The sequence below is a fragment of the Lytechinus pictus genome, chromosome 3 (genome assembly GCF_037042905.1).
Source record: "Lytechinus pictus isolate F3 Inbred chromosome 3, Lp3.0, whole genome shotgun sequence".
Classification (NCBI taxonomy): Eukaryota; Metazoa; Echinodermata; class Echinoidea; order Temnopleuroida; family Toxopneustidae; genus Lytechinus; species Lytechinus pictus.
This window is the reverse complement of record NC_087247.1, coordinates 19,163,055-19,182,224: the sequence shown is the minus strand read 5'-3', so window position 1 is coordinate 19,182,224 and position 19,170 is coordinate 19,163,055. Positions and strand designations below refer to the sequence as shown.

The following is a 19,170-nucleotide window of genomic DNA, read 5'->3' as shown; positions in this document are numbered from 1 at the left end:
AATAAAAACGGGACGGACAAATGGACAGACGACACGAAAATGTAATGTCTCCGGCAACCGCCAGCGATGGGCGAAGGCATAAAAACCATCAAAAATTAATGTACCCTTCGCATTGCTTGAAAAATGCAGTTGCGTTAATAGATTGCCAATTCTTCTGCAGTGGGGAATTGTTTTCTATTGATTCATATATCTCATACAACCGAGACAGACTACGTAGTTGTGCTCAAAAGGTAGTGAACCCCACCACAAAAAGGACTCCTTCATGCTGACTACTGAATGTAGACAAGACTACAATTAACGTTTGGCGAGCCCAGAGAAACAAACTTTATTGAATGTCATTGTATCACCTGACTTCACAATTAACTTTCTAAAATATTGCAGAACTTGAAAATTTTTGATATGTTCATTTTCTGGTGGGGTTCACAAACCTTTAAGCACCACTATAATCGGGAGGAAAATGTAAGAAATTATTATTCAAATAATAAATTTCAATAAGAGGTCATGGATTTTAGTAAAGGCAAAGAGATTGCAGAAGGCCTACTTCAAAAAAGAAAGAAAAAATCCCTTGCAGATACTGGTACAAAGTCAATTATTGGAATTGTGGTTATTTTTACACTACAGTATACATATAAAGATTTACTGAGCGGGAGAACCATTCAGGCAGAAATTTACACAAACATAATTTCAATATTTTCATTTTAACAGGAGGGCACACCCGAGAAGTTTGGTCAGTGGCGGCCTGTGGCGAAGACAGGATTGGGTTCCCCTGGTGAGGTGCGTTCTAACCGCTTTACCTCTACCTCACCACCAGCTCACCCTAAACGAACATTAGCTGGCGGTAGGTCGCCGTCAATACTCAAGAAACCAAGTAATTTTAATGCAAACAAGTCGCCACCTAGTATACTACGGTTCTCCCGAGGTCGCAAGATGCGCGACGATCCCACAACGATAGAAATGAACTCCATGGGCGATCACCTGAATCACGGGTATTCGTCGCCAAAGAAACAGATTAAATTAGTCTCTGCACTCAAGACCTCAGACTCCAGAAAGCATAAACGAACTCGGTTTAAAATGGACGAGCCAGAAGACACCAGCAACTGCGCAGGCGCAGGAGCTGATGCGTCGATACCAATGGGGAATAATAAAACTTTGCCAAAGCAGTTGGTCACGTGTGAAGTGCATTTTGAAACCCCTGCTGCCCCAATACTAAACGGGGAGCTCGAAGCAGAGGATGAACTGGACGATGATGAGGATGAAGAGGTGACAGAAAGGACTCCACTCAAGAAAAATGTGAATTTTGTGGTTGTGGATAAGGGCCTGGCAAGCAAATGCAAGTTTAATCTCAGCTGGGAGGATACAGACGGATTACCATGTACTGATGTATGACATCTCTCTGATGCACAATAATGAAAACCACAGATGATTACTGCACAACTCAGTCTCGACGCCCAAACTCGTTTGCTAATTCATTTCTTCTATTTTTGCGATCTTGCTATCGTTCTGATCATTCTTTTACACTACAAATAGAAAGGCATTATGATTTGTGAATTAATATTAATACACAAAATAGCTTGCTAGAGCAAGAAAAATCAACTGCACAGTGCTTTGTGAAGAAGAAATATATTTATTTGATGAATATACTTGTTACTTTAACTACTATTCCTATATTTAAGCTAAAAGATCTTGACAAGTATACTGCTTAGAAATTAGAATATGCCTTTTCTATTGCCTAGAACAAATTTCCTCGACTATATCAATGCATTTAGAAGATTTCCATCTTCTAATAATACTATATGAATTTATGTTGCGTTGGTGATGTGAAGGGTGCTAAATCGCTGGTGCCTAACGTTTCTTATCAACATTTTTCATACAGCAAATTCATCGTAATTATGAACTGGATGATAAAATAGAATAAGTCGCGCTGTATTTTCTTTTTGCTGCCATGGAAAGCAGAGGCCTATGAGTCCTGGGTGTGCATATAGACCATTCCAACTGCGTACATTCTCAAAGCAATAGACTTTTGATACGCAAAAATAACATAATACTGAAGGTGTTTGAGCAGGAAAGTAAGTTTGAAAGACTATTATCATGTTTGTGATAATGATGGAAATTAACATTATTATGACAAAAATATATTGTGTATGGATATAACCTTCTGTTTAGAATATGGTTTCAATTTTTTTACAGAATTTAAAATCTTTAAGAAAGAGATTCTATTTAGAAGCAATTACAAAACGACTCATGTTATGAGATTGTTATTTGCTTCTAAATAGAATATATTATATTGGGTTATGGGAAAGAAATAAAGTGCATTACTGGCTTTCATGCACTTCATATTCACAATGCTTTGCTGCGGAATTATTGGTCATGTAAAATGGAAGGGAAAGCTACTCCAAAAATATGTATTTTTCTATAAACAAAATTTAATCTGATATGAAATAAATACAATATATGAGTCATATCCACACATAGAAGTGATTTATGAGAACATGTGCAATTAATAATTACAATGAACACATGAATGATTATAGTCAGTACTTGTATTTTCTGGTTTGATAAGAGTGATTAGAATAATTATGGATGTATGCAACATATTATGTATTATTGGAATGTGTGTAGATACTTTTTTGACATATATACACTATTATGCAGATGAGATGCGTTTAATTGCTGATCAGTTAATAATTACAGTAAGGTTTAAAAAGAAAACTATGATTATGATAGCAACCAAGGCAAAGACGAGATTAAAGTATATATAAAAAGAATATTGTTTATTTATATCATTTATACTGTTTTATACTTAGCAAGATAAATACATCATTTGAATGTCACCTGATGAAACAAACAAATCTTGTTGAAAAAATGTATAATAGTTGGAAATAATAGAACAGGAGCCCATTTCATAAAAAATTACAACTGAGGTAACTTTGCTATTTATATGGTAACTAACATGGAAACTTTCGATTGTGCTTGTGTGATTGGCTGGAGAGTCCTGTTATTATGGCAGTTGTCATAATGACAAAAATAGCTAGTTGTAAATCTTTATGAAGGGGACCCAGGTCCCGGTTGCACAAAATTTTCTCTTCCTTTCACTTTGCCTTTCAATGGTAACTTCCATGGAATCTTGCATTTCCATTGTCTAAAGAGCTCTTATAACGTAAGTTACCATTGAATAGCTAAGTCATAATCAAAACATCAACTGGGCCAACAAAAAAATGAGTGTACTAGTAATTGCCTTTGCATATATTATGAAATTGTTTTTGTTTCTGCCAAATTCAATATTCCCATTTGCAATCAATTTGTGATGTTTATATTATATTTTATTATCAAGTGATTATTGTGCTTATCATATTGATAAATATAAACAAGTTAGGTTTGTCAACTAATATCAAGTAATTGGTTTGTAATAGACTTAAAGAAGAATGCATAATGAATCTAATAAATACAGTTATCTGAATCCCTTATGAATAAGATTATGTTTTATCATTCTTTTTGGCTTCAGCTTTTCCACAACTGATCAATGATCATTACAACATACCATTGATAAGCGGGGAAAACAGGTTTACCTTGCAAATCTAAGTTGACTTATTTGAAAAGTGTAGAATCAAACAACCAAAATAATTTCATTCTAAAAACATAAATTTTATCTTCATATGGCTTTGAATAAAAGAACAAAACTAGAAAAACAAAAAATTAAAGGGAAATAATAATAATCATAATAATTTGAAAAGAGTGCAAATAATCTCATTATCATTTTCACAAAACCAATTATCCCTTGCCGTTTGCATATAATGTTAAACAAAATAATTCATATTATAAAAGCTATATTTCTTTTCTATATGCTTTCCACAACAATCTAAAACATCATTAATTTAATTCTTATTTCTTGAACATTGAATTAAAGGGAGATGAAACATAGCACTCCATTAATAAATGGCTTGAATGAAATCCAAGTTATATTATCATGGGGTTACAAGAAAAAGAGTACATGCATACTGTCTTTATGTATGCAATTCAATTCAATTTCATTTCAAACAAAAGCAAATATCAAGAACTTGGACAAACCAAGCACTATGATAAATTGTATCACTGTATCATGTTCTTGCAGCGCATACCATTTAAAGTCAGTCTGTTTTGATCTTTCATGAGAAATATAATAAGATTTTATGGCATCAGACTCAATGAAAAGCAAAAGGAACCCCAGTAATAACACCTTCATAATATATGGGGCTATGCATTCCGTTGCTGCATTTCGCAAATTTGAACCATGGATAGGGAAATGTTTTTACCATAATTATAAGGCAAGAAGAAGTACTGCATTATATCTATTAGTGATAAAACCTTTGTTTTTAACTGTTTATGAACAAACACGCACTGTAGATATCAAATTCTTTTTGAAAATGATGCTGATCATAATTTAAACGACGTTCACCCTATCTGGTCACATATTAATTATCACACAAGCCAAAAGGACCAGAAAAATTTGAGTGACAATTTCTCAAAGTGATTTCTAAAGAATTTTCAGAGACAGGTGTTATAAGCTTCTGAAAAGTTTGCATCTGATTGGCTAAAAGTAAAACTACTAACACAGAATGCTTCATGGAATACTCCCTGAGACAACGCCCCATGCACCAATCATAGCTAGGGGCTAACTCATCTCTATTTAGAAAATTGCTTTATCTTATAGTCAAATTTTGGCAAGATTAACATTAGTGGGTTAAATGAATGCCCCTAAATGGACTTAAAAACATGCCATACAGAGAAGCAATGAGCACATTGATGTCCACAGATGTTTGCGAACTGTGAACTGAAATAATTTTCATGTATCTGATTGGATTTTAAGGTAATTTTAATCATCATATTATATAACTTTTAAATGTTTATGTGCTATTAATTGAACAAAATTCATTCAACAATAGTTTGAAGTATGGCTTGAGAACTTACTGGAAAACAACCAATTAGATGAAAAAAGTATTAGTATTCACTTAAAGTATCAAGATATATCAATTACAGAAATATTACGACAGCAGCTTGGAAGACACGATAAGAATAATCCTGTAAACCTCTGATGGTATCAGTTTCCTGCAAAAAGACAAGTGGGTGTAAAACATACCTCAATTGTCTCAAAGTTTGATGAAATACATGTACCCTTCAACACTTCTCCCATCAATAGGATAATCTGGAACACTAAAAGAAGGAAAAATGAAACAATAGGAAAGGAAATACAAAATAAAGTAAAGGTAACAAAAATAAATAGGGTTTGAAAAAAATATATAAAGTCAGCTCTTATACATTCAAAAGTCTACCTTAATATACTTTTTATTGATGTCTAGACTTGGAAAAAACATCATACCCACAATGCATTTGCCTCATGGCTTGATTTCTCTGTGCTTCTTTATAAAGAATATAGATGTAATTACAAATTATATGACACCAAGATAGATCCTTGTCATTTGATTGATTGTTTGAGGTCAATCATTCAGCCCATTTTACAATAACGTCATCATCAGTGCAGTTTTTGATCCATTCATCGTGCAATTTTGAATCCATACAATTTGACCATTGCACGCACGCCTAGACCACCTGCGCCATGGGTGTCGAGTTGTGTTGTGAATCTATTGTTTAAGGGGGATGATCTATTGTTTCATCCCCCCACTTAAATGTATGATGTCACAGATCGACACCAGTGACCTGCGCTATAGGTGTGTTTGCAGTGCGCGTGTTGAATGTATGCAACAATCAACAGACCGCGTTCAGACTGAATGCATTTTTATTCAGATCACAAGGATTAATTTAATATAATATAAAACAAATAATGAATGTTCTTTTCATTTGTGCAATGGACAGAATACTTCATTCGGTGAAAGATAAAATGAATGATCCATTCAACTCTGCTACGCCAAGGTGAATGGATCATTTCATATTTCACCTCATGCAGTATTCTGTCCATTGCACTTATAAACTTATGTAGCAAATATCAAATAATCAATTAAAAAAGATAACAGATCCCATGCAGCGAACACTTTCATTTTCATAAGACATGCTGTAGGTGAAGTGGCTATAAACTTTGAAAAAAAATGCACATCTTCCAGTCAGCAATATCACTACAATTGGATGGTATAAAATTGCCAGCCGCCATTGCCTTTCTTAAAGGTCAAGTCTACCCAAGAAAATTGTTGATTTGAATCGATAGAGAAAAATCAAACAAACATAACGCTGCAAATATCATCGAAATCAGATGTAAAATAGGAAAGTTATGACATTTTTTAAGTTTCGCTTATTTTTCACAAAACAGTTAAATGCACAACTCAGCGATATGCGAATGAGAGAGTCGATGATGTCCATCACTCACTATTTCTTTTGTTTTTTATTGTTGGAATAATACAATTGTTCAATTTTTACAGATTTGACAATAAGCACCAACTTAACTTAACCATAGAGTGTTGAAATAATGGTAATTCCACATGTTCAGGGAGAAATAAAACTTTGTTTCACTTGAAAAGGAGGAGAAAATTAGAATATTTCATATAATAAAATACAAAAGAAATAGTGAGTGGGTAACGTCATCAGTCTGCCAATTTGCATACCGACCAGGATGTGCATATAACAGTTTTGTGAAATTAAGCAAAACTTTAAAATGTCATAACTTTCTTATTTTACATCCGATTTTGATGAAATTTTCAGTGTTTTGCTTGTTGGATTTTTCTCCTCTTTTTCAAATCAACTTTTTGTTGAGGTGGACTTGTCCTTTAAATTGTACCTCAGAGATATTGTATGCCCACAGGACAGCCATGGAAATTCAGTCAGCCTGTTTACTAAATTCAAATTAATGGATGTTTCTAACCCAGGAACCTTGTAACATGGTATTCCTTTATCCTGTTGGTAATATAGAAACTACAATGCTTGGAATCCAGTTTCCATACATTATACTTGTTTTGCTATTTCTTGCAAGCCTCTCCAAAGGTTTTGAAAATACAGTTCTGCTGAATGAGGGAAGCAATTTACTCCTGAGATTTTTCAGAAACGTATCAGGGTGGAGTGAGGTAGATGTAATAATTTTGAAGAGTTTTATTCAGTAAGGAAAAAAAATATTGCACATGCCATTGTAGTAACAAGTGCTAAACAAGAACTTAAGGAGTGATTGATGAAACCAATAGTGATTATCGCTGACTAATCTACCAATCAGATCAAAGGATTCTAACAATGGTGACACAACATTTGCTCCAGTCTTAACAAAATTAAAGTGGCCATAAGGTTAGAGTAAGGATTGTAACAGAGTTTTTGGCTCAGAATAATGCAAAGAAAAGGATTAGGGTTGTTTATTTAATTTGTGAGGTTAGATTTTACGTTTGGCTTAATGGGCAAATATTCTTTTGGAGCAATTGTCGCAGGAGCCGATGTCACGAACCCTCAAAATAGTCAGTAACAATCCCTATTTGTTTTATAAGCTTACCTTGCATCAGCATTGTTTCCCCCTTCATTATCTGCTGAGGGGTTGGATTCATTTGACACCATCTTGAGCTGCAGCAAGCTGGAGGATTAGATTCTTCAGATCATCTCTCTTCTTGGTTACACCAGCCTGGGTGACAGCACCAGCAGTCCCTTGAAAGTGATCTTTGCAGATATGTTCAGCGTTGCAGATCACAAACAGGCCACAGTCATAGCCTGTCATCGCAAGGCAAAATTCGATGTAAATGCTTACTCATGGAAAACAAAGACAACTTTCAATGGTACAGTTTATGGCAACTTCTCAAAAGTCTGAGCCACTTTTTTTAGTGGGAATCCCGCTATACAGGCTCTTTGTGACTAATCATTGTGGCCTTTCCATATATCCCATCACTTTGTCTGGGGATCGGTAATAAGAAGCTGCTTGCAGGATTCTTGTGGGAAACATTAGACTCCGAATTTTTACAAGGTGCCTTAGCGTGGCTATTTAGAGATCCATGAGCATTCTAAAAGGGCAGAAATCTTATAACTGGAGTGATAAAAATGCCATGTCCCTGCCTCTCTGAGAAAGTGAGGAAACACTGGAAAACATGAATCATGGATGGCTACTCTGACTTTGGTATGCATGGTGTTGCATGAAAGAATTTTGCACACGAAACGCAGATCTAGAGCCCGTAACACAAAGCTTAGCAATGATTGTAGAACAGTTTTCTACGATTGAATACATCAAATATAATGTACAATCAATTGTAAAATCAAGTGAATGATTAATCGTTAACCTTTGTGTTACGGGACCCTAATGTCGTGTCCCCGAGGACTGCAAAAGGTCCGGAATATGTCCCAAGAGAGTTGATACATTTACAATTTTCCTACATTTTCAGAGCTGCCAAACTTGTAGAAAAGCAAATTAGTAGTCTGTACGTCCAGAATTTGTATTGTTCCAGCAAAACTAGTATCTTTTCAATCGACCCTATTTCTATTCATTTTATTCATTCATTTTCCTTTTTTTGCTCTTTCATACTTCTGTATTCCTGTATGTAATACTTTTATACTAGATATTACTTTTTGCTAACAGTTGGCAGCTCTGCATTCTGTTTAGTTCTTTAATAATAATAAATCCAACAACAGTAAATTACCATTTTCCTGCTGAGTACACTGTTCTTGTACAAACATGACATGGGACTTCTCCAGACCAACATGAGGCTGCATTTTCTCTGCTATCTGCCTTGCTGCATGCTCATTATAGGAACTTGCGGAGTCATAGTGTCTGAAGGTACTGTCTCGTCTACAACACACCAGCAAGCTCCTGTAATGGTCATAGAGAATGGAGTTTAGATAAGCTGTATCTATGCCTAAAGGGACTTGTCTAGAGTAGAGATATATCCTACAGGTGATTTCACAATGTAATGCAATTGCACAGGATCCGACTGGAACAAAGTTGCCGATTGCCAATCAGTGCAATCGCATTGCATGCCAGCGCACACATTGCAACAGCTCTGCAGCAACGCAGACGTCATCGTCTAAGACAAATCTGACTGGCTGAAATTCGCAAAATAGCTGAAAATTGCAAAAAGATTGAGACAGGTCAAGTGTCTGAGATTTTGACTGCGATCCTACTGCAGGCCGCAGTTGCAGCGCGCTGTAGTTTGGTGCACACACTATGATTTTGTTGCAATTGAATCTTTGTCCTGAATAAGTGGCTACTGGCTACCCTTGATAAATATGAGATATTATCATTAATAAATAAGGCTATTTGTTTCATCATGTCTGATCACTGAAAAACAATCATAATCTAGATGGATTCTCAACTGCGTGTATTCAAAGCTATGCCTCCACTATAGCCAGATCTGAAAATATATAACACACTTGAATTATGAATATTCAAAACTTTCATTAAAAATCTAATATGATCATCATCATTCTCAATCTCATTATATGCATGCAAACATGAGCCAGGTTTGAAATTGGTCCATAAAACATCTCTCCATTTATCACAAGCTAGAAGACAATTAACTTTCATGATCCATAAAAGATAATTTGACACATTACCCCTAAATCTAATCAAATCAATGTTTGAAGTTGATACCTTAAACTTAAAGTAATCTACAATTAGGTGAAGAGGATTGTAGATGCAATATGTAGATATGATTATCCTGAAAAGAATGAACTGATGAAGAACAGTTTACATTGCTCTGAAATGTGCGAGAACACAGTTCTTCCTAGGACTTTTACCAAAAGATTAACAAAACAGTCCTATACCAGGAGTACCCTAAACCTTCAAAGCTTATGATTTTCAATTATCATGAAAACAGGATATCTTCAGACCTGCATGTCTCAAGGATCTTTGACATTTATACCCTAAAAAAGTATATGCATCATGATTGATGCTTGAAGTTAATATCAGTTATAGTGAAAAAAAACAGGAAGAAAGGATAGACTGATGACCCCAGAGCATAATGCCTTCAGCAACCGCCTACATGAATGGTGGGCAGAAGAATACAAAATTGCATAAAACGGTTAAAGTTACAAAAATAGGCCTACATTACAATGCCAATGGAACAAAATCTTGAAGATAAATTTTGGCAAGAATACAGAAGAAATAAATTCTTAGAATAATTCATGAAGTCTGAATTCATTAGTTTACTCCTGCTGCCAACTACATGCAAGCAAAGATACCCAATGTAAAAAGCTCAACTTGGCAAAGGAATGAAACATCTACTCACCAATGCGAACCACCAACAGATGTGTCAGATTCACTGTCATTTATGGCTAAAAATACAAGCTGCTTGTAGGCTAGATTAAGAGATTCTAGGAACATCCCAACCTCTGCACCTATAACAGTGAAAGGATTAAAAAAATAAAAACTTTCTTGTATATAAATCCTTGATAACATACAATAAAATATTTTCTTTCAATTTTATCAATCAAAAAAATTCTCTTTTATTTTCTCATCAAAATGATTTAGAATGTTGTCAAAGTGTCCCGTACAACACAGCATGATATCCCCCAAGGGTAGCTACTTCTCCTGCATTCTTCTCTCTGACATACAAAATTGCATTTTACATATCACAAGCTCGACCAACTGAAATAATTCCATTTTCAGTTACATGCATGTGACCAAAATAAGCTGGGAGATTAAAATCTATATAATCAATAAAGCCCAGGGGCAGTATTTCAAGGTCACTTTTTATCTTTAAAATATTTTATCTCTTAAAATGAGATTGGTATTCTGAGATGACATTTTATCTCTTAGATAAAATTTAAAATTTCATCTTTTGCATAAATATTATCTTGTGTATCTATAGATGATACGCGACAGAGCAGTGCCTGCGTAGACATACCAATTGCGTATCTTACCATTGCAACGGGGATCATGTGCTTGCGTCCATGTTACTTAGAAAAAAAATAAAATTAACTTAAAAGAGGGTCGGGGCTATTTTATCTCCACGACGTTGATTTCATCGTTGTTTCTAGGTGAACTAAATCCAATTGTTGACATGAAAATGAAGAATATCACCTTAACGTTATTCCTGTACAATCAAATAATTTCATATGAATTTTCTTGACTAATATTGTCTTTGAAACGATGCTTGAAATGATTATAGACATAAAAAAAAAGATAAGAGTATTGTCAATTTGTCATTTAAAAAAATCCCTATAAACATGCGCTAGCATGTAGTGCAAGCGTATTTGAAGTCAATAAATTGACCCAATCTGGCAATCTCACTCCTTTGCCACACCTCCTGCCGGAATGGATTTCCATTGGTTGAGTGAGATGAGAGAGCTATAAAAGCGCATTTCTCATTGGATATTGCTTGAAAAATAGGTGTGTCTTACAGAGATAAAATGGTTCTCAGAATACCAATTTGGAGAGATTTTAAGGGTGTTTTATCTCATTGATTTTAATTGAGATAAATATTCAATTTTATCAGTTATATGCATGTAAAATATTTCATTTTATCTGAGATGAAATGGGTCTCAGAATACCACCCCAGAAGCTATATTCTAAATATTTAAATGCTTTTAATTTCATACCTTGAGATAACTTGATAAACTGTGCTATATCAGGACCAATGAAAGCGACATCATCTGAAAAATCCTTGAAGAGGTCATATTCATAGTACCTATATAAATTCAACATCAAGAGTTAAATACATCCCCCTCTCAATTAACAGGGCACATCCATGTATACACAATCATCAGGAATTTACAAAAGCTGATAATAAATCTGCCTTGAATGATAATGATACAATTTTTTATCACGTTGAGAAAAGGAGCCCAAAAGCATAAATAAGTTCAAAATAAAGGATTAAATATCCTATTATCTTTTGGCATAGAATGTATATTAAGTCTATAAAAAAATGTTACATTTGTGTTAGTATATCTAGTGTCACAGCAACTGAGAACAATCCTTAAGAGCAGTGATGCAATGGGCAAAATATTTTGAGGGGGGCACAAATATTCTGGCAAAATTTATAAAAAGATGCAATCAAACGAAATGAGCAGGCAAAAATGTTGACATTTTTGTTACAAAAATCCATCTTTGTCCTACATTTCTACATAATATTCAAGTTTATTAAATATAATCAATGAGTCATGAATTGATGTGCCGTAAAAAACACTCAAGGTTCCAACTCGGGCGTCGTGCACAGGAAAGTGCAAGGCACAACACCCGCAAAAGTTCCATGGCATTTATTATTATCTCGACATTAGATTTGATATTCCTAGTGAAATCATTTTTTGCTATAACCCTTACTAAACGATATGAAGCCACACTTTTCCTCTTGTTTGTCTTTCTATAAAAATAGTACCAGTACTATATTTGATTGTTGATGCCGAAGAAGGTTGAAAAACACATCCAGATTTTATATTATAGAGAGCTGTGAGAGGGCGCGCGATAAATATGTTGCTTTTTTACATCGGAAGCTTGTATTGCTGGTTGCATTCTAGGCGCTCAGCATTTTTTTTCCTCTTTTTTTTTCCACTGTCAAAAGATGGCATACTTTGCCTATAATAGTTTTACATGAGATGCAATGTAACCAGTTGATTTATTTGCATTATTTCCTATTATGCGCCAACGACATGAATCGAGACAGTTAGATCAGAAAAATTCACATTTCGATTGTTTGACTGGTTCTTGACCGAGATTTTGAGGTAAGCGTAAAAAAAAATCATTTTCAAAGACAATTAGATTTTATTATATTTTCATAAAGTTATCAAATATCTTATACGCACTTTAATAATAATAGTAAAAAGTTTTGGTGCATTTTATTCCCCCTTAATGATTTGTGGGATGAAGGAAAACATCAAAATCCATTGTCAAACGACATGTGTTGTACAAGGTTAGTATACAGTAGCTTACTAACCTTGAAATGTGCACTCATTTAATGAACAAGGTTATGATATAACCTTGTTCTCGGTTACATCTCCATGTGTGGCAAAATAAGGGTGGCAGTGTTTGGCTTAATTTATCTTTTACTATAAGACAAATACTTAATTTTCTTACACTGTCAGTTTCCATTACAGTTATTCATCATACAACTTGGCTCTTATGTAAATTCGATTCTTTAAATTATTTTTTCTTAATTAAAAATAGTGATTGAAAATGAAAATGTTCTTGCCATATTACTTTCCACCAATAGAGGGCGTACACAAAAATATGCCCAAAATTCAAGTTTTTGAGCGCTCAGGGGACGGTTTCTCAACACCATCATAAGTCTAACTTCTTTACTAAATCCGAGATAGTGAGCTACTTGTCCGCTAACCGTTTCACGAAACCCTCTCGGGTACAACAACCTCACTAAATATTTATGACACCTCCGAACCTGTCATAACTTCTTTCTTAATGACGTAGTGGCATCACGTGGGTAGACTATGACATGTAAAAGTGCCTAGAAATTTTAAAATTATAATCTTACGTAATCAATCATAGAGGTTGAAATTACATCACAAAAACAAGTGGAATAATGCATTCAATGATAATTGTGATACATAGAAACTACAAAAACTCTTGGTAAAACGCCACAAAACCATTTATTTTGAAATAGTAAAATAATTTAATCGATAAAGATTCTACCACGTCAGGCCATCTATAACTGGACTCGTATTTGTTGTTTTCAGACCCCTATTAACAGTTGGATAAATTCTATCTCTAATTTATGCATATAATTTGTCAAATATCGTATGTTTCTGTATCAGAGACTTAAAAATGTTTCGTTAAACTACATTTTGATGACGTTTGGAATCGTAAAAGACCGTATAATTATCATCATTTTACAAAGAAAACTGTTATATAGTTTACTTTCATAAACTATTAAAATTGGATATCCCGGGGGTACCCATCTCAACGTCCACAAGTGATTTTTTAGTCATGAAAAGAACTATTCATAATTTAATTTTCTCAGCAATTAAATGCTCCAGTCTTCATGGACTAAGTGTGTATGATGCATAGTTCACCTGTGCTATTATTTTGAAAAGATGTATTTCCCAATTCATCACAATATTTGCAATTTTGTCATAATTTTTCATTTTGAAAATTATGCTATTTTGTGACTAAGGCTACGTCTCGTCTGCTCTTTTTACCGATAGTTTCGATATCAAGGTATTCTAGTGAGGAAGCCTTTCGTGAAACAGGTTTAGTAAGATTGGAACTAACTCCGTGGTTGGTGGATAAATATATGACTAACTTGTCAAGGTGTTGAGAAACGGGCCCCTGGTGAATACAAAAATTATTCCCAAGTTACTAATGAAAAATAAATTGCAACTGTATGGAAATTAGTAATTTTGGTCACATAAGTGATATTTTAATGATTTTTAAAAGTGTGTGCTATGACTATGTACAGCATTGGCATACCATAGTCCTACCTGTAGATTCCCCACGTATGTTCATCACCCATAGGCTATGTATCAACCCAGTGGAGTTCGCCATTAAAGGCCTTTGCACAGTTTCAACGTTGGTGTCGTGATACTTTTCAATAAAGAAAATGTGTGTCGTACCATGACAACATGTATTGTTGCTGGAATTTCCAGGGATTTAAAGTGGATATGGTGTGATCAAACTATGAAAATTTATAATCCATTATATCAATGGTCATATCATGACTTTAGTTAAGAATATCGTGCGCAAATAAAGGCAGATCAGCATAATTTCATATTATTGTCTAATACGTAATAGATCGAGTGTGGGAGACGGGGGTAAAAAATTTCAACATGTTATTATCTTTATTGTACTAAGTTTTCAATTTTTTTAATACTTTCTTTCTATAGTATGTTATTTTGTTGTTATTTTATTGTATATTTGTGTTGAGTTTGACAACTCTCCAGTTTTTTTTAATGTGTAAGCTAAATAAATAGTCAGTGGATCTTGGGGCTATATTGCAATTGAAATCACGCACGTCAAGTGGCGTAATTCATCTGATCGGGGGGGGGGATGTGAGAGCAATAATTATGTTGAGTTAAAAAAAAAATGGTCCCCCCCCCCCCAGAGCTGTTAGTAGACGGGGATATACAAAACGTGTGTGAAGGGATGGGGGGTCAAAGCAATATATTGAGCTGAATATTCAACAATAATATTCAAGGGTAACTCATCCCCCCCCCCCCTTCAAGAGCTATCAGTAGACAGGGGCGGATCCAGCCTTTGCCAATATGGGGGGGGGAGCCGAATTTTTTTAGCCACATTTTCCCGATCGGCCACTCGAAGTTGATTTTTGTTTGTATCTTTGAAGGGGTAGTCTTTTATTATAATAGTCTAAGCTTTATTCTTATAAATCAACATAAATATATAATAATCTCATAAGCCTTATTTGATTAGTGCGAGTGCAAAGTATTTTGTCCTAAAATCTAAATATTCTGGGCAATGTTTGTGATCCTAAGACAGATGTGTATCCACCGCAACTACCTTACATTTTTCAACAATCAAATAATGCGAGCGAAAAGCATAGGCTGAAAATTTTGACATTTCTAGACGAAGTACGGAAATTCTAAGCACTTTTTGTAATCGTGATAATAATAAGTAAATGACTAAACAATTGTTGCGAGCGCGAAGCGCGTGCGGAAAAAAAATCGAGATTTACACCCAAAAATGGGACACTCAGTCGTCCACTCTTATAATGCGAGCACAAAATGTTTTATATTTGGATGATTTAAATAGTGAACAAGCTGCGTATCTGAATAAACATGCGCGACCTAGAATCTGGGCATTCTAAATACATTTTACATCATGAAAATCAATAAAGCGAGCGCAAAAAGCGCGAGCTTAAAGTAATAGATATTCCGATCTGAAAAAGGGACAATTTAATCTCTGTATTGCAAGCACTTTGTAGGACAATTGTGAGGTGGATTTGGATCACAGTTTTAAAAAATCCGATATGTTTCAATATTATTCCTTTGAGTTTTGACCTAGGACCGGGACATCCTAAGAACATTATGTCATCAAATGAAAATGATGACTGTCTTCCTATTTCTCTTCCTAAGCACGAAATAGAACTTGTCGATATTCCATTCTGAAAACAAGGACATAGTGATTACTAAATTAATATCTTATTTATTAGTCTAATAAGCCTAATGAGAGCGCGTAATCTGTTAATATTATGGCTTGAAAAATTGACATTTAAAGCACTTTTGTAATTATGATGCACGATTTAATATATTTTCAACAATCAATGCGAGCACAAATCGTAAGCCGAATTTTTTTATTTTAATCTGTCATGAAATGGGGATTTTAAGTAGTTTGTTATAAAATCAATATTGATATATACATAACTCACCCGGTGTATTGGAAAAGAGAGGGAAAGGAGCACCCCCTTCTCCCGATCCGCTTGAGACAACATTACCCTTTTTACACAGGATTTTCTTAGCCCCGGACTATCGCTAACCCCGTACTATCCTTAACCCCGTACTATTTTTTTTCCTTTTTACACATGCCAAATTGTTATTGCTAACCCCGGATAAGGAATCCTTGCTTTTCACACACGAAACTCGCTAACCCCGGACTAGTGGTTTTTGTCGATCATTCGTAGTACAAGTACTTCACTCGTACCTTTTTACACACGCTACAATTTCCTTAACCCCGTACTATAGGTGGGGCCAAATTGCCATTTAGCCCCACCTATAGTACGGGGTTAAGCTTAGCCCACTTTCGTTTTACACTAGCGATCTTAACCCCGTACTATCGCTCTTAGCACCGCAATTGCTGGGATAACCCTGCTTTTTTGCAGGGCCAAATAATCCCGTACTAAAGGTGGGGTTAGCCCACTTTGCAAAAATGCTGTGTAAAAAGAAAGTGGGCTAAGCTTAACCCCGTACTATAGGTGGGGCTAAATTGCCATTTAGCCCCACCTATAGTACGGGGTTAAGGAAATTTTAGCGTGTGTAAAAAGGGTACATTAGTACCTTCAACTTTCTTCTTCGTTCTCTTTTTTATATATTTCTTGTACATACCATCTCAAGATCTTATTTATTTTTAATAGTAGTTCATATTCATATTTATAGTGTAAACAGATTTTACCTTTTATAATTACAATTCTATACGTGTTGAGGACCCCACTGAAAATAAGCTTTCGAACTATCCTGTTAAAGATTACTGACTTTTATTTTAATTTAATTTAATTTATTTATTCATTTATTTATTTATTTATTCTTACTCATTATTATTTTTGGGGAGGGGTCCTTTCACACCCATAATCATCAAACAATAATCGTTCCGAATCCTCCTTCATTTAGGTTATGTAAATGAAATACTAAAATATTAAATTAAGAGGAAAGGAATTAAGACAAAGTAATTTTACAGCTACAACTATGATTCATTTGCGAAAAAGGGTATTTCTTTTTTATTTTAAGACCGCTCGGGGGACATTCATAATGTAGTTTTTAGTCAAAAAATAAATTGTGTCAGGAACTCGTTGGCTGCAGTAAATAAATATTGTTTTTAAAAATGGATAACCATGAGAAACAAAATAATCGTATCCATCTTTAGTCGAAGTGCCAGGAATGAGCTCTTTGGCAAGCTCTTTGGTGTAAAAACCGCTTGCGAACCAATTCTGCACATTGAAAAATAAACGCTGACTAAGCAAAAGAAAATTATAAACTGATTGAAATTGCCGTTGCATACGATGACATGTTCAAATAAAATTGGAATCATGCAGTATTTTGTTTGTTATACACAAAGAAAACTCAGACCATGACACCCGTCATGATTTTTGTATCCAATATGATTCTATAACATATATTTACATCAGGACAATTTATCTAATATAGACAAACATAATAGAAATTGTAATAGATATGCGCTATGCTAAACAGTCAATGTGAGTATATGCAATCTTGACCTAAATTTGCCTTTTGGTAATTCAGGAAAGAAATAATAATTCTAGAAAATGAAATCATTTATGTGTTAGGTATATTCCGAACATTTTCCAAAATCGTTAAACCATTAATTTCACAGATTAAGTGTCAAAATTAAGTATTAAAGTGCGAAGTGGTCATTACAAGGGGAAAAGGTACGTGGAAAATACCACCTTACACCAGTATGGGACTAGATATCCGTCCCCGCAGACACGGCGATCAGCCCGTGTGCGCACGCTAAAATTTATCATTCTGCGGCTCGCGTGCTAGGAATGAACTTGATTTTTCTCTCAATTACGAAACTCATCGTGGAAAAGGTTATCCAACATGCAATGATATACTCGTAAAAAATTTGTCGTCATGTATCATTTACACACAGATAATTGAATATAACCCTTCTTTTGGAGAACTATTAGTAAGTTGTTCGAATCTAACGATTTTCTTTTAAAAATATAACAACAATTTACCTGATTTCAAATGCCTGCCATTTCTTAAAAAAAACTAGAATCAATAAGCCACCACCGTTATCAGTTGTGAAAAATTCTAGGAAACGTACTAAGATGCTTTTGCAAATGATTAAAAATTAAGGGGATATGAAAATAAGGATTTTGCAATGCTATATCAAATTTCTGTTATATTTTCATCAATTTTGGGATTGCATCGAAATGACTGATAATTCAAAGTCTTACCCACACTTGCTTGTAAATTCGGTATATGTTGGTACACTGATATGATAGTCAATGTAAATGATAAACATTCATAGCCTCACTAAAATTGAACAAATCCATTGTTTTTAGAATTTTAATGTCGCAGACATTTTGGAGAGTGAGCAAAGTGATGCTAACAAACGTCGCTAACAATATTGCTAGGCGAAAAGGCCTTTCAATGGCGCGCTCCACTGAGTTGAGGCCGTGAACATACGTGTCCCCACACCACAGGCAGGATGGTTGCAGTGAGCAAGTGGAAATGTGTGAGTGGTTAAAAAATCTCTTCTTCCACTAAATCCTACAAATAAAATTCGCTATATATGGGACCGAGGTAAATGTTGAGCCGCAAAATCCAACACAGCTTGAATAACAGATACAGGCAAATCTACGATCTACCATCTAACGTTACAGAAAACTTACTCAAATGCAAAGGAAATCACTTGGTCGTTTAGCCATCTTGGCTTTTCAAGTAACGCTAGATCACTACGTCGAAGAAGGCAGTTGTGATAACTTAAAACGATGGGCCCCGTGCTCGCCATTTCGAAAGAGGACTCCTGCCAGCATTGCCAGAGAATGCAAGAAGCCCCGCCCCGCGACGCTCCGGTGATCGGGATCGCCAGCGCCAGCGAAGGGCGACAGCAGCGGCGTTCCAGCCAGCAAACATTATACACTAGCA

At 34.8% G+C, this 19,170-nt stretch overlaps 2 protein-coding genes across 4 annotated transcripts in view; one reads left to right on the top strand and one right to left on the bottom strand.

Moving 5' to 3' along the window:
* The window catches only part of LOC129257684 (uncharacterized), a 21,077-nt gene extending 17,878 nt beyond the window's left edge, over positions 1-3,199 (top strand). For both annotated transcript variants that reach the window (XM_064096572.1, XM_064096571.1), the window contains exon 8: positions 706-3,199. In XM_064096572.1, coding sequence (XP_063952642.1) covers positions 706-1,386 — 681 coding nt within the window. In that variant the 3' untranslated portion in view covers positions 1,387-3,199. The remainder of the gene's footprint in view (positions 1-705) is intronic.
* LOC129257685 (sentrin-specific protease 8-like) lies at positions 2,526-19,170 on the bottom strand. 2 transcript variants are annotated; one of them, XM_054896065.2, is made up of 6 exons: positions 18,915-19,170; positions 11,482-11,570; positions 10,170-10,278; positions 8,583-8,752; positions 7,454-7,665; positions 2,526-5,187 (listed from the first exon to the last, which is right to left on the bottom strand). In XM_054896065.2, exons 1-5 carry the CDS (start codon positions 19,031-19,033, stop codon positions 7,502-7,504), a joined length of 651 nt encoding a protein of 216 aa, XP_054752040.2. In that variant the 5' UTR covers positions 19,034-19,170; the 3' UTR covers positions 2,526-5,187; positions 7,454-7,501. The 2 variants fall into 2 exon arrangements, with proteins under 2 accessions (XP_054752040.2, XP_063952643.1); XM_064096573.1 differs by lacking the exon at positions 18,915-19,170 and adding an exon at positions 18,477-18,635.